This window comes from Portunus trituberculatus, chromosome 35 (genome assembly GCF_017591435.1).
Source record: "Portunus trituberculatus isolate SZX2019 chromosome 35, ASM1759143v1, whole genome shotgun sequence".
Taxonomy (NCBI): Eukaryota; Metazoa; Arthropoda; class Malacostraca; order Decapoda; family Portunidae; genus Portunus; species Portunus trituberculatus.
The window spans coordinates 19,521,163-19,538,071 of record NC_059289.1 but is presented as its reverse complement, the minus strand read 5'-3'; the positions used below and the strand labels follow the sequence as shown (position 1 = coordinate 19,538,071).

The window sequence follows — 16,909 nt, the reverse complement described above, 5'->3', positions numbered from 1 at the left end:
AGAATGTGCAGTCATAAGATTTATGACTTTCAGGAAGTCCATGTGAGAGGAGACACTGGTAATCCGGGTCCACCGGGGCTGTTTGGGCGTCCAGGACCACCAGGACTGGTGGGTCGGCGGGGTCCCAAGGGAGAGAGTGGTAATCCAGGACTTCCAGGAATGAGGGGCATTGATGGAGCTCCAGGTTCTCCTGGTGGGTCTATCATGTATTACCTAGTTCTATTTACCTAGATGTGTTTTACAGGAATAGAGTTATGCCCATGCTGTCCTTTCTTTCTATCTGCAAGCATTTAACTTAATGTTAAATTCATCTAGATTGCTCTATATTTCTATGCTTCTGTTTGGAAAATATATTTCATGATGTCTCTTCAACATGTTTTCTTCTTTAATTTCATGCTCTGTCCTCTTTTGCCTCTACTATTCTACACAAATAGTTCGTCTTTGTCCTCTTAATTTGACCTTCCCCTTCAAACCCCTGTATTAAACAATCAGATCTCTCTCTCTTCTCTGCTGTGATATTGGAAGTTGTAATCTCTTTAATCTATCTTTGTCAAAATAAATTTCACAAACTAGGAATCATTTTGGTTGTAGCTCCTTGTATCCTTTCTATATTTCTTCTGTCTTTTATTATGAGGTGACTAAACACTTGCAACATATTTTAATTTGTGTTGAATAATAAATTCTATCAGTTTTTTTTATTTTCTTTCTCAGTACGTAATTGTAATGATAAATTATCACTCTGATAGCTAATTCCCAAATCTTTCTTTTCTTTTCTTGATTTCTACATGGTGTAGGATTTTGTCAATCTTTTCTTGCTCTTTCCAAGCTTCATTACTTTGTATATCTTGGCACTGAATTTCATTTCCCACCTTCTACTCCACGCGTATATTTTATTCAGATCCTGTAAAATTTCGCAATCCATTTTATTTTCTACTCTTTTTGACAGCTTCATATCATCTGCAAATAAATTGGTTGATTAATATTAATCAACCTCATCTACCATGTTACTGATATATACTAGGAACATTACAAGGGCCAAAACTGTTCTCTGTGTAACTTCTCTTATAACTTTATACCAGTCTGATGTTTCCCTGTTAATTGTTCTCATTTCTCTACCTCTTAAAAGTGCTATCTAGTCCAGCATCTTGTCCTGCAAACCCTCTAAGATTTTTTTATTTCTACAATGATCTCAGGTGGGGTATTTTATCAAATGCCTTTTTTCAGATCTAAGTAGATACAGTCTACCCAGCTATCCCTCTCATGGATTTGGTGATGGCTCATCTAAAAGAGTTGTGGAGCTACAGTATTTTTCTTGCGCTACAAATTTTATTAGCACATGGTTGCTTTTATGTATAGGAGCATGTTATATATTAATTTACCTGAGACTTCTAACCTCCATCTGTAAGTTTCTGTTACTAATTCATCTCTTTGTAATTAAGATTTCTTATTTAGTTAAGATTTTACCTTTTACTAGTAATTCTTTTATACTTACAGCATTTTGAGGGAAAGAAATAGCTATTTTTAAACAGGATCTACAAAACCACTATGATGTTTTTTTTTGGATTGGTGATGTGTGCAGGATACAGAGGAAGACCAGGCATGAAGGGTGAGCATGGTAATCTCATTCCTGGAAGCCTGACGAAGGGTCGGCGTGGTAGTGACGGCGATACAGGAATAAAGGGAACCAAGGGCATACCTGGTGACTTGGGTGAAGATGGTCCTATTGGTGATCGTGGTTTACCTGTAAGTGATTTATGAAAATTTAAAGTATAAAGCTTCTAGCCCCCTTCCATGTTTCCTGCATTGCATGCATATCATAGAGCCAACTTTTTAAATAATAGGTTGCTTAATGTCATGAAATCCTGGCTTTACTGTTTGTGGCTGTTGAGATTTTTTTATGATTATTAGGAATTAAGAGAATCTCATTAGGACTACAAATTTGTGCTACATGAAACTTCAATATATATTTTGGAAACCTGATTTCAAACAAATCTATCGAGACTTTGATTTAGGCATGTAGAAATTCCATTCCTACTGCGCAACATAAAGCAATTTTTGACGTAAGATGAAAATGATAAATTTTGTATTTTTGTATTTCCCTGTGCATTTTGCCTTAAAAAGAATCTAATAATTACTGTCTATCTAATGTGGCTGATGTATAGATGCCTAGGCCTGTAAGCTGTTTAGGTGTGGAATTGAAGCAGTAGTACGCAACACAAAAATTGTTACTAATCATATTACTACTAATAAAATTGTTTCTCTCTCTCTCTCTCTCTCTCTCTCTCTCTCTCTCTCTCTCTCTCTCTCTCTCTCTCACCTGACAGATAAGGGAGAGGGGAATTGACAGAGAAGACTAGAGGTTTAAGACAAGAAGAAAGAATAAGGGAGAGGGAAGGAGAAGGAAAAAACAGAAGTAATCAGAGAAAGAGAGTACATAGGATAAGGAATTGGATGTAGGTTGATGGAAGAGAATGGAAGGATGGAGAAAAAGCAGAAAAAAAGAATATAAGAAGCAAGGGTGGAGAATAAGCAAAAAATTAGAGGGAAACAAATTATCGAGAAATAGATATTGTGCCTTTCTCTTTCCTACTTTTTTTTTTTCATTTTTCCCCTATCATTGTCTTTGCATTTATGTTCCTTCCATCCACTTTCATTTTCATTCAGTCTTATTCTACTCAACAATCCACAGGAGGATTATTCTCTCTCTCTCTCTCTCTCTCTCTCTCTCTCTCTCTCTCTCTCTCTCTCTCAGGAATACTCCGCTTAACGAACAGGATAGGGGATGTCAAAGCTGTTCGTAGGGCGGAAATTCGTTAAGCGAACGTAATTTTCCCATAGGAAATAATGGAAATAGGGGGACGCATTCTCGGCTGGTCTCCAACATACTACATGGATTAAAAAAAAAAAAATTATGTATTTTCTTTTTTCTATTAGCTTTTTACAAACCTTGCCCCCAAGAAAGGATTGTTTTGCAATGCATAAAGTGAAATCTTACATGGAATACCAAACAATAAAGCAGAGATGAGATCGGCCACAGACGAAGCGGAGACTCATGGCGACTCGGCCACTTCTTCTTCTTCTTGTGACCCTTTTAGCTTGCGTGTTGTCTTTCACCACGATATTAAATTTATGTTTCCACTCCTCTATTGCCTGCTATAATGGATATCATATCTTAGTATTCATATATGCTCATGCCATGAGAATAACTTCTTTACTCCTTTTTATAGAGTTAAGAAAAATACACACTTGGTACAGAAGCTAAAAAAGCAAGAGATAAAGCTTGGAAGAAATTCATAAAGCAGAGGTATGACAATAACAGACAGCAGAATAAAGATGCAAGAAATGAATATATTAGAGTAAGGATAAGAAGAAGCTTTGAGAAAGATGTGGTGAGTAAAAGCAAAGATGAACCCAAATTTTCTTTAAATTTATAAATGACAAAATGAAGAACAAGGAAACAATGGAAAAAATAATTAAAGGAGGGAAGACATACCAAATAGAGAAGGAAATGTGTGAAATAATGAATGAGTGCTTCAAAATGGTCTTCACTGCAGAAGATTTCATAGAACCTAATAGGATATTGCATTGCCAAGGATTACAGGAAATTACAGTACATGAGGAGGATACTGGAAGATTATTGGATAGTTTGGATGTCAGAAAAGCTCTGAGGCTGGATGATGTATCAAGTTGGATGCTAAAAGAATGTAAAGAGCAATTGCTGGATCAATCAATCAATCATGGGGGCATATGCCGAGGGGCACATCGCCTCGCCTACCCTATGGCGCCACACCGGGCGGTCACACCTCACGAGTCTCCATGCAGGCTCCCTTCCCATGCCAAGTAACTCCCAGCAGGAGGCATTGACTTGCCCCAGCCATGAGTTCTGTAGACTTCCCCTTGGCTTCCTCCATGTTTGGTTATCCCTTTTGGAGACAACCTGATATGCAGGATCGGCTGCCGAATTGCGTGCCACATACTCATGTAGTTGCAGTTGGCGTTGACAAACTATGCTGCCTCGAATCAGTCTCATGGAGCAGTTGCTGATTTGACACAAAGTCATACCAGCAGTACCCCATGATCCTGAGAAGGCATCTACTACTAAAGACATCAATTCACCTCTTCAGATCAGTGTTCAGTGTCCATGTCCATGTAAGACAGGGATCACCAGCGACTTGAAGATCAAAATCTTTGTCTGTCTGTACAGATACTAATAACGCCAAATACTTGTGTTGTGCAAGTCCATAACACTGTGGGCATGGCTAATCCGCCGTACAACTTCCTGGCTCAACCCACTGTCGTTATGCACTACACTAACAATGTTTGTGAAACTTTCCGAGATCTCGATGTCCTCACCACATGCAATGACAGACTGTACTGTTTCATCCAGTAAGCCTCCAAATACCTAAACCTTGGTCTTGGGCTAGGAAAACTGGAGTCCCAGGGGCTTTGCCTCTTTTGCAATGCCTCTAGAGCCATTATCAGAACCTCCAGTGACTCAGCAAAGATTACTGCATCATCAGCAAAAACAAGATCTGTAATCTCAGTATTGCCGACAGATGTTCCACAATGACTTTAGTCTACAACTCTGCTTAGTACCCAGTCCATGCAAATGTTGAAAAGTGAAGGACCAAGCATGCATCCCTGCCTCACTCCCATATTCACAGGGAAGAAGCTGGACACACCCCCCTCCACACTTCATAGCACTCACAGTCCCTGAGTAAAGGCATAATAGACCAATAATCCTTGCAGGAATCCCACAGAGACGCAGAAGATCCCAGAGTGTCTCTTGATGCAATGAATCAAACACCTTCTTGAGATCGACATAGGCTGCAAGCATCCCCTGTCAAAACTCACATTGGCGCTCCACCAGAACACAAAGTGCTACAATCCAGTCAGTTGTTGACTTAACAGGCGTGAACCCAGACTTCAGTTCTCTGGTGTTTCAGTAAGTGACTGCAAATACGCATCAACACCAAATGAGCAAGCACCTTGCCTGGTATGCTGAGCGGTGTTATAATGTGGTAGTTGTTGCAGTCCTGACGGTTCCCTTTCCTGCCTCCAGATAGGGATGACCAATCCCTTTTTCCAGTCAGCGAGGAATGGTACCTGAATGCTATACAGCAGTCAAGACAGCATGCAACCCACGGATAATGGCCTCATCCTCCGCTTTGAGCAGCTCCGCACTGATGTTACAGATGCCAGCTGCCTTTCCATCCCTCAACTTTGCCACAGCCTCTTTGACATCATCAATGGAGGGTGCAGTTTCATTAATGGGTGGATCAGCATCCAGCATCTGTAGCCCTGCAGTTTGGAGGTGTCTGCTTGGAGGATCCACCATGAACAGCTGCTCAAAGTACCCAGCCCAACGAGCCATCTACCCATCTGCTTCTGACATGAGGCAGCCATCTGCTGTTTGGATAGTGCTCTCCTGATATGTAGACTTGGAGTGGAGTTTCTTCAGGGCTCGAAAGGCAGGTCAGAGGTCTTTAGCATATAAATGACACTCTACAACCTCAGCAAGATCCCTGACATATCTCTCCTTGTCTCTCCTCAGGAGAACTCTAGTCCTACGAGACAGAGCCCTGTACTGGTCTTGGTTCCCAGCAAGTCTGGCAGCATGACCATCCTCAATACTGTCCAGCATCTCTACTAAGGCAAAGCCACTCCATGACTTTGGGCACTCCCCAATGCATTCCTTGGCAGCCTCAAGAGTCTCACATTTGAAGGTGTCCCATTGCTCTACTGGGTTCTCGATGATGCTGAGCACTCCAGACCGATTGGAGACTGTCACTGCATACTCCTGGGTACATGTCAAGTCCTTCAGATTCTCAAGATCAAACACAGTATGGTCACATCTTGGAGGCTTTCTGGACTTGACATGCACCTTGAGTATAGCAACAACAAGCCTGTGATCAGTTGCAAAGAATTCTGCACTCCGAAAACCCAGCAGTTCCGAAGGATCCTCCAACAAGTACTAACAAGGATATGGTTAATCTCCTTTGCTACCCCTCCACATTGCTATACTGAGTCCAAAGGTGCAGTGCTGGTCTCTGATACCAAGAAACTGCAATTCTCACCTGGATCTTGTAAGATTCAGAAGGAAAGAGTTGTTGTCATTTCTGGTACCAGAGCCATAGGGACCAACACATAAATCGTAGTCGGCTCTCTCAGTGCCAGTGACAGCATTAAAGTCCCCCAAGACAATATGTGCATCACGACAGGGGCACTGGTCCAGTACAGAGTCAAGTTTGGTGTAGAACATCTTCTCTTTAGTTTCACACACCTTGGTAGGAGTGTATACTGCAACAACAGACATGAAGCCTAGACTGTGCTTCAGCCTTAGTTGCATTATATGCTCATCAACTGGAGATGGATCCAATTTCGGAAATAATTACAAGTTCAATAAATGAAGGGAAAGTTTCACTAGAATGGAAGAGCGCCAACATAATACTGATATTTAAAGGTGGAAAGGTAACTGAATCATTAAATTACAGACCAGTGTCACTTACAAGTGTTATGGGGAAATTGTGTGAAATAATTATAAAAGAAAAATGGGTTAAACATCTAGAAGAGGAACAAGTCATATCAAACAGACAATTTTGGTTCAGGACAGGACGGTCATGTGTATCAAACTTATCAAGCTTCTACTCGAGGGTTATAGAATCCCTGAAAAGCAGAGGCAGATGGATGGACACAGTATACCTGGACATAAAAATGGTTTTTGATAAAGTCCCTCAAGGCAGACTACTTTGGGAGGAACTTTGTTAGAATGTACAAGGGATTATTTGAATGATAAGGAGATGAGAACTGTGATCAGAAATACATACACATCTTGGGGTAAAATAACAAGCGGAGTGCTACAAGGGTCAGTGTTAGCCCCCTTATGTTTCAGTTTATGTAAATGACATTCACAATAGGCTAAACAATTATATTGATTTCTTTGCTGATGATGCAAAGCTGCTAAAAGTTATCAAAACCAGGGAGGATATTCTGCTGTTACAAGAAGATATAAACAAAATCTATGAGTGGAGTAAAAAGTGGAAATTGGAGTTTAATGCCATGAAATGTCACATAATGGAACTAGGAAAGAGCAAAAGAAGACCGGTATGGAACTATTTGATGGGAGAGGAACAAATAATGAAGACTAAAGAGGAAAAAGGTCTGCAAGTGATTATACAGAAAAATCTGAACCCTGAAAAACACATAAGCAAGATATTTGGACTACCAAAAGAGCAAAAGGAGACTGGTATGGAACTATCTGATGGAAAAAAAACAAATAATGAAGACTAAAGAGGAAAAAGATCTGCAAGTGATTATACAGGAATATCTGAACCCTAAAAAACACATAAGCAAGATATTTGGACTACCAACCTTACAAGATAGAAGAGAATGAGGAGACCTAATGACAATGTACAAGATAGTCAATGGCATTGAAAAGATAAACAAGGAAGACCCAGTACTGGTGACAGAAGATATAAAGACAAGAGAACATGTAAAGAAAAGGTCAGGATGAGGCAGTGTGTGAAGGATATTGGAAAATACAGTTTTCCACAGAATGGTGGAGAAGTGGAATGCATTGAATAATGAAGTTGTTACAGTTCATAATATGTATAACTTTAAGGAAAAATTGGAAAACTGGAGACATGGAGACAGGACATTATGACCCCTGCTCGAACCCTGTACAATACAACTAGGTAAATACACACACACACACAACCCTGGAACAAAGAAGGGAGAGAGGAGATCTGATACAAGTTTATAAATTGATCAACGGAATGGACCAAGTGGATAATAAGAAACTGATCCTGAGAGAAGAATATGACATCCGAAGCACAAGATCGCATAGTAAAAAGCTGAGAAAAGGAAGATGTCTGAGAGATATTAAAAATTATTGTTTCCCGCAGAGATGTATTGAGACGTGGAACAGTTTAAATGAAGAAGTAGTGTCTGCAACAAGTGTGCATACTTTTAAAGTAAGATTGGATAAGTGTAGATATGGAGACAGGGCCACACGAGCATAAAGCCCAGGCCCTGTAAAACTACAACTAGGTAAATACAACTAGGTAAATACACTCAGCATAACCAGTTTTAAAGTTAAATCCCTAAGGGTTAGATTATGCAAGGGGTACATGGATTTCAATTCCCGCAGGACTGGTTGAACGTCCCATGTTGCAGTGTATCTAGGTATGGGTGGACGCAAATTAAATACACCCCTCATGAACCTGATGACCAAAGGGTGGTTACCCGCTCTACAGCCATCCACCACAATGCCCAAAGAGGAGAGAGCACTTCTGGCCGTATTGAGTGTTTCATAACCCACATTCCTGTTAAAATTTTCAGACAAAAAATTTATAATGTCCGCGACAGTGGGATTACAGGCACTAACGTTCCCTCTAGCACAAAATTGTGCCCAGCGCTTAAGGTGCGGGCGGTATTGTTTCTCGGTGCCTGGTTTCCAAGAAGCCAAGATGATGTTTGCACCGTCCTCAGAAACTCCGCGTGCTCGTAAGTGCTCCTGACAGAAGGCACGCCATCAGATGTGTGTTGCGCATGATCGGGTGATCTTCCCCTGATGATGGGTGTACAAGCACCGCAGTTTTCTGCGATATGAGGCGCGGATAATCGATGAGCATCCCGAGCAACGTGCCCATCCATGGTTGGGACTGCCACAGGGGAACAACCATCCACACTCTGGCTCCTTCGGCTTTCAACTTCTGCAGGCATCTAGCAATTAGCGAAAATGGAGGAAAAATGTAAGAAAGTTTGAATCTTGCCCAATTTAAAGAGAATGCATCCACATGCATTGCCCTGGGTCTGGTCTCCATGAGCAATATGAAGGTACCTGGTTATTTATCCTAGAGGCAAACAAATCAATAGTTGGTGTACCAAACACTTTACACAATTGTTGGAAAATACGTGGATCAAGCTTCCATTCATGCCTGTCGTTCACCAAGCGAGGCCATATCTGCCAAAGTGTTTTCCTTGCCCGAATATGTGAACAAGTGATCCAAGCATTGGAAGTGAGGCACCAATCCCAGATCTGGATAGCAATGTCATTACAAGTGAGAGATTTAGTACCACCCATTTCATTCACATAGGTCATTGCAGTGGTGTTATCACAATAAACTTTAATGTGTTTCCCTGAAAGAAGTGGTGTAAAACCTTGCAACACCAACAAAATAGCTTTGAGCTCCAAAACATTAATGTGCAATAATCTTTCAGCTAGAGACCAAGTACCAGAAATAGACTGAGCATTCACGTGTCCCCCCCAACCTGTGTTGGAAGCATCAGTGTAAATGTCAATATCAGTACCAGGACGAAAAATTCTCCTAACCTGTGTTGATGTGTTTTCGAGCCACCATTGAAGGTCTGTCCGCATACCCTCTGTAATTTTCATGCAACTGTCAAAATTACCTTGAGCACACTGTAAAGCTGCAATTTTAGCTGCCTCTAATTGTCTGTAGTGCAATTTTCCCAATTCCACTGCTGGAAAGGCAGCAACCAAAAGACCTGTAACCCTAGCCACTTCTCTAATCTTGTCATGACTTTTGTTCTTAAGTTTCTGACAAGCTTGAGTGAGTTTCAGAATCCGTCGTTCCGGTAAAGAAACAGTCATAGAATTAGTGTCAATGATGTTCCCCAAATATTCAATTGACTGAGTGGGCTGCAACACTGACTTTGGTACATTAATACAAAATCCCAATCTGTGCAACAAGTCAATAGTATCAGTTACACAAGCAATACATCCAGCTTTAGACTTATTACAAATCAGTGTGTCATCAATGAAACTGGTGATAGAGTAGCCCATTCCTCTCAATGCAGCAAATACTGGTTTCATTAATTTTGTGAAAATTCTAGGCCCTTCAGAAATACCGTTAGGCAGACAAGTAAATTGGTAAATATTGTTCCTCCACTGAAAACACAAAATTTTTTGTTGTTCCTCTGCAATCTTTACAGTGTAATATGCATGTCTAAGGTCTACTGAAGCTAGGTAGTCCCCTGCATTAATCAATCTTATGGCTTGTTCAAAGTTATCCATCTTAAAGTGCTTGTATGGAATATGTTTGTTAAGCTCCTTTAAGTTTAACACCATCCTATACCCACCATCTTTTTTCGGTCTCAAAAAAATGGGGGAAATAATTTGTTCTGCCATCCTCTGTGTAGGAACAATAACATGAAGGTCCAAAAGTTTCCTGATCTCCTCATCAACCAGAGCTTGTTCTTCTAACCTGAATTTATATGTTAATTCCCGAGAAAATAAGTGTCTAACATCATCAACATTAATATCTAGGTGACAATGCTGCACCATGTCCAAGATAACTGGGTCACTTGTAACAGCCTGCCACTCATGTACAAAGTAATGTAACCTGCCTGCTACAAAGGGGTACTAACCTCACTCACGGTCGGGGCCTCTGGTGACCCCAACCTTTGGCGTTTTTGGCTCCGTGTCCTGACGTGCCAAGAACTGCCGCTGGCCCCACGGTAACCCCACCGCTGCGTGGCGCAGGGCTGGAACCGAGTGGCATGGCTCGAAAGAGGACCTACCCCAGAAGCTCCTGGGCCTGCCACTGGAAGACTTCCATGCAAAAGTACTCTTCTTGGGAGTGATCTTGGTGCGCAGCTTCTCCATGTCCTCAATCTGTTTAGCTGATTGTGACACATCGTCCCCAAACAAAAACTTTGTCATGGGAACTTTGTCAGAACATAAGTGCACATATTTCTGGTTAAGTTCACGTTTCATCACGAACCGCCTCGCCAGGTTGTTATTATGATTGGCATGTCCAAGCAGCGCCAAAACACCATTGAGCTTACCTACTTCCTGAGCAATCACGGAGTTCCCAAGCTCCTGCACCAACTTGTCAAGCACTACTAGGGACTTGGTAAGAATAGAACCAGCTGAAACAATGTCTGAACTTACGTCTTTGAGTCGGGAGTCTGTCCTCCGTGCTTCCGTTTTCAAAGCGCCCAGAATCTGCTGGTTGCACTCAACAGGAACAAGCGCAGTGCAATTGTTAGGACGCCTGGTGACCGGGTCCTCCACAATCGCCTTGTGGTCTTCCTCTTGCAGCCCCTTCTCAAACCAACAATTTACCATGGCCGCCACTTGTGGGTCAATGTCCTCAGAAACCGTGTCACAGGGCCCGAAATCCTTAGCAGCCTGCAGCAAAACACTGCTGCCCGGAGGAAGGTCCCTAACTTCCCCGTCCTCACTGCTGGAGTCCCTAAATCCCGAAAACGCCTCGGGCGAAACTGGCTGCTGCAGGCCCGAAGTGCTCGCCTGGAAGTTCACTTGTTGAGGTGGCTGAGGATCCCGGTTAGCCGACAATTTTGCAACAACCCCATTTAAGCGAGCCAATTCATCTACAACCACTTGCCAGGGAGGCTCGTGCAATTCGGCCCGTGTGTGGGAAACCTGGGGTCGAGCATGATCCTTGCGCCAACGTGTGTAGTTGTTACTGTAGCGGCGACCGAGGCCCTCCTGCCGCCCCACAGGGGAACCACTGGAGCTCCCACTGGGAGCACGGGAAGACGTCCTCTCTCTAGCCCTGGGAGATCTGGTGGTACTCCGCCTACCAGCGGAAAAGCAGGGAACCTCAGGTGGCTGGGCTGCGCGGTGCTCCGGCTCCGACATGTCGTCCGACCGGCACCAAAACAAGCCGAAAGCCTGTGTAAGCCCACTATCACACTTGGCAAATTGGCAGGCCCAACCCATACTAATGCCCTATGGTAGGCCCAACCCATACCATAGATCCACCTGAGTATAAGGCCATGTACCTGTGTGGGAATTGCTGACGCCGAAAACACTCGTGGAAGACGGCGAAGAAACAACGTCCGATCAGCCCGAGAACGATCCAGCAACTGACAGCTACTGAGCGACAGCGACATCTCATGGGAAATGCTCCACGTGGCAGAGGGTGATTTGACGAAGTAAAACTACAACTAGGTAAATACAACTAGGTAAATACACACACACACAAGAGGACACCCAAAGAAAATACAAAAGGACAGTTGTATGGGTGATGTCAAGAAGTATAGCTTCCCATAGCATGGCATTGATAAATGGAACAAATTGAGTAGAGAGGTGGTGTGTGCGACAAGTATCATTAAGATGAAGGACAAACTTGATAAATGTGGCCAAAGAGACAGGATATAAGCTCAGGCCCTGTAAACCACAAATATGTAATTACAAATAAAGAAAATAGGTAAATACACACACACTGTTCTGCTACCACACCGACAAAACAGTAAGCAGCTCCCAGGGAAAGCGCTTCAGCAGTTGTTGGAGCCTGACCTAGATGTATGTACAGGGAGTATGGGGCCATAGAGTTCTCCTGTCTCCACAATAGATAAGATCTGGATACCATATAGATGGAAAAATGGAGAGAGAGAGACGGAGTTGGGTGGCACAGCCAGACATACAACATCAAAACAAACGCCACATTGTGAAAATCAGCAATTTATCATAACACCTGTTGGACTGAGGAGATTGACTGATAATGATATGGATAAGGACTTTTCTGGATTTAGAGAAGAAAGAGGCAATATATGGAGACTGATAAACATAGAAAGAGATATAAGATACATGAAAGAAGTGATGTCAAGTTTAATAGACAAGCAGGACAGACTGATAACAGAAAGCACGGAGCTAAAATTGAGATTAGTGGAACGTGAGAAAGTCAGTGTAATAAATCAGAGATTGGAGGAGGAGATACAGGAGATAAAGAAACAAAATGATATACTAAAGGCTACATGTCACAACTACGAAGACTTCTTGAGGAGCCTACAGAAAAAAGTACAGGATGGGATTGAAGACAGAGCAGAAAATGGATTGGGTGTAAACAAGCTGAAGGAATTACAAAATGCATGGAAACAGGAACAGGAAAAGAAAAAAGTTAAATTTTCAGAGGTAGTAAGGAGACAAATTCAGAAAAAAGCAAAGGACACGGTTATATAAGCAATTAAGGAGAAAGAAGATCTAGTGTGAGATTCAGTGGATTAGAAGGAGAAAATGTTTCTTAATTTTTGGGATGAAGGAAAAAAAGAAATCCAAACAAGTTCATGAGAGAGCATGAAGGGAGGGAATTGGCCAAAACTATTATTAAACAGGTCAAGGACAGCACACAAGAGTTGGACCAGGAAGTGGAGGAAGTGATCAGGTTGGGACGATGTAGTGAAGAGGGTAAGAGACCAATGAAAGTGAGAATGAGATCACAGGTGGCGGTGGAGGAAATTATGACAAGGAAAGGGAAGCTGGCCGATGATATTGAATGTAAAGATATATGGATAAAAAGAGATATGAACCTGAAAGAGAGGGAAAAAGAGAAAGTGCTAAGAAATGAAGTGAAGGGAAAAAAAAACAAGAAAATGGACATCAAGAAAATTAATTTCTACAGGAGGGTTGTAGATATGAGACTAAAGAAGTGGTATCTATGGAAGAAGGAGGAGAGCATGGATGAGGCAAGAAATTAAAAGTGACTTTTACTGACATAGATGGGCTGTTATCGAGCGTGTTGAAGGTTAGGTTAGAGATATTTGAAAGAAAAAAAGCTATATGTAATGTGCATCATTGAAACCAAACTAAAAGAGGACACCCATGTTAACATGTTAACTTTAAAGAGGAGGGATATAATAGCTGGAGAAAAGACATGAAGGGTAAAGGGAGAGGAGGAGTGCTAATAATGGTTCGTGATAATACATGTGTGGAGGATGTGCAAAATGGTGAGGGCAAGGTGGAATTAATTGGAGTAACAATCAAAACAGAGAAATTGAAAAAATAAAAGAAGAATCATATTTACATATGTGCCACCTAAGACAAATACATGGGGAATTGAGGAACATAAAAATATGCAGAGAGAGTGATTAAGTGCTTAGATAATATAATAAGAAGAGATGGAAGAATACCTTTAATTGGAGACTTTAACTGTAAAAGAATAAACTGGAGAAAGAGATGAAAGTAATGGATATTGCTGGACAATGGAGCATGGAGGTGTTACAGTTGACTCTGGTAAATACAATGGATCAGTGGGTGGAGGAGTCAATAAGGTACAAGGGATAAGAAGAGCTATCATTGCTTGACCTAGTATTCAGAAAGAAGCCAGAGCCCCCTCCCAGCATACAATACCTTAGTCCAATGGAAAGAAGTAATCATGTAATATTAGAGCTGGAAATACAGGAGGAGGATGGGATAAGTTACAGAGAAGACTACAAAAATGAGAGAAAATTATGCAAGAGCACATTTTGAAAATATTCATGAAAATTTTTGTTGATATTGAATGGAGAAAATTTTATATGGAAAGACTACACAACGGAAATATGAAATATTCATACAGAAATATAATGAAGGAGTAAAGAAATACATACCTATATATACAGTTAAGAAAAGTACACACTTGGTACAATGCTAAATGCACAGAAGCTAAAAAGGCAAAATATAAAACTTGGAAGAAACTGATAAAACAGAGAAATGACAATAACAGACAGCAGTATAAGGATGCAAAAAATTAATATATTAGAGTAAGGAGAGAGGAAGAAAGAAACTTTGATAAAGATGTGGTACATAAAAAGCAAAAATGAACCCAAGCTTTTCTACAAATTTATAAATTGTTAGATGAAGAATAAGAAAACAATAGAAAAAATAATTAAAGGAGGGGAGACATACCAAACAGAGAAGGAAATGTGTGAAATAATGAATGAGAGCTTCAAAACTGTATTCACTCTAGAAGAGGATTTTACAGAACCAAATAGGACATTGTATTGCTGAGGATTGCAGGAAATCACAGTGCACAAACAAGATATTGGAAAATTATTAGATAATTTGGGTGTCAGAAAAGCAATGGGGCTGGATGGTGTATCAGGCTGGGTGCTAAAGAAATGTAAAAAGCAACTGTTGGATCCAATTTGGAAAATAATCACAAGTTCATTAAATGAAGGGGAAGTTCCATTAAAATGGAAGAGAGCCAAAGTGATACTGATATTTAAAAAGGAAAGGCATGTGAACCATTAAATTACAGACTAGTGTCACTTAAAAGTGTTATGGGAAAGTTGTGTGAAATAGTTATCAAAGAAAAATGGGTTAAACATCTGGAAGAAGAACAAGTTATATTGAACATATAATTTGGGTTCAGGACATGATGGTTATATGTGTCAAAGTTATTAAGTTTTTACTCAAGAGTAATAGAAGATCTGGAAAGCATAGATGGATGAGTGGACACAGTGTAGCTGGACATTAAAAAAGCTTGATAAAGTCCCTCAGTGAAGACTACTTTGAAAACTAGTGAAGATAGGACTGTGAGGAATTTTGTTAGAATGGACAAGGGATTATGTGAAGGACAGGGAGATGAGAACTCTGATCAGAGATACATACTCATCTTCGGGTAAAGTAACAAGTGGAGTACCACAATGCTCAGTGTTAGCCCCCATTATGTTTCAGATTTATGTGAACAACATTCACAATGGGGTAAACAGTTATATCAATTTCTTTGCTGATGATGCAAAGTTGCTAAAAATAATAAAAATCTGGGAGGACTATTTGCTGTTACAGGAAGGTATAAACAAAATCTATGAGTGGAGTTAGAAGTGGAAATGGGAGTTCAATGCCAAGAAATGGCTTGTAATGGAACTAGGAAAGAGCAAGAGAAGACTGGTATAGAACTACCTGATGGGAGAGGAACAAATAATGAAGACTAAAGAGAAAAAGATCTGGGAGTGATTATACAGGAAAATCTGAACCCCAAAAAAACATATAAGCAAGATATTTGGATTATCATATAAAATGTTGACCAATATAATAGTGGCATTTCAATTCATGGACAAAGATATGATGAAAAAAATTATCACAAGCATGATACATCCAAAGCTAGAATTGCAGCTGTGGTTTGGTCTCTGAACTATAAAAAAATATAAGAAGATTAGAATGGATACAGAAGATTGCTACAAAGATGGTGCCTGAACTAAAGGACCTAACATATGAAGAATGGCTGAAGGAAATGGGACTGCCAACCTTACAAGATAGAAAAGAACAAGGAGACCTAATAACAATGTACAAGATAGTTAGTGGCATTGAAAAGATAGACAAGGAAGACCTGGTGCTGGTGACAGAAGAAGAGAGGACAAGAGGACATGTAAAGAAGATCAGCATGAGGCAGTGTGTGAAGAATATTTGTAAATACAGTTTTCCACATAGAAGGGTGGAAAAGTGGAATGCATTGAGTAATAAAGTTGTTACAACACTTAATGTGCATAACTTTAAAGAAAAAGTGGGTAAATGGAGACATGAAAACAGAACACTATGAGCCCTGCTGGAACCGTGCAATACAACTAGGCAAATACACAAATGTACACACACAAAGATATAAAGGTGGATCAAGTGAAAAAAGGTATGGGAAAGGCAGAAGTGCTAAAGATCAGAGCAGAAACTAATGAAGGAAAAAAGAGGCACTACATAGTGGTGTACGTACCACCTAAGACAAATGCATGGTCAGTACAGGAATATGAAGAAATGATAAGTGATACAGGAACATGTCTGGAAGAAATGTTGGGTGGCTGTGAACGAACTATAATGATGGGAGATTTTAATTGTAAAGAGGTGTGTTGGGAGGACTGGTCAATGGAAGGATCAGAGACAACATGGGAAATACACTATTGACACTGGCAATGGAAAATGTGTTAACTCAGTGGGTCAAAGAAGATACTAGGTTTGGAGGAGAGGGAGCATCGTCAAGACTGGACTTGGTCTTTAGTACAGAGCCAATGGTCATTGAGGAGATGAGGGTGGAGTGCCCTTTAGCAAAGAGTGATCATGCAGTTTTGGAGTTCAAGGTGATAGACGAAGAGAAATCTAGAAGAAATGAAGAATATAAAGTGGGAAGATGGAATTATGCCAAGACAGATTTTGGAAACCTAAAGAAAT

General features: G+C 40.8%; 1 protein-coding gene across 1 annotated transcript in view; it reads left to right on the top strand.

The window, feature by feature from the left end:
- The window catches only part of LOC123513269 (collagen alpha-5(IV) chain-like), a 116,522-nt gene that overhangs the window by 730 nt on the left and 98,883 nt on the right, over nucleotides 1–16,909 (top strand). The window contains exons 2-3 of the mRNA XM_045270339.1: nucleotides 34–193; nucleotides 1,580–1,743. Of these exons, the coding sequence (XP_045126274.1) occupies nucleotides 34–193; nucleotides 1,580–1,743 (324 nt within the window). The remainder of the gene's footprint in view (nucleotides 1–33; nucleotides 194–1,579; nucleotides 1,744–16,909) is intronic.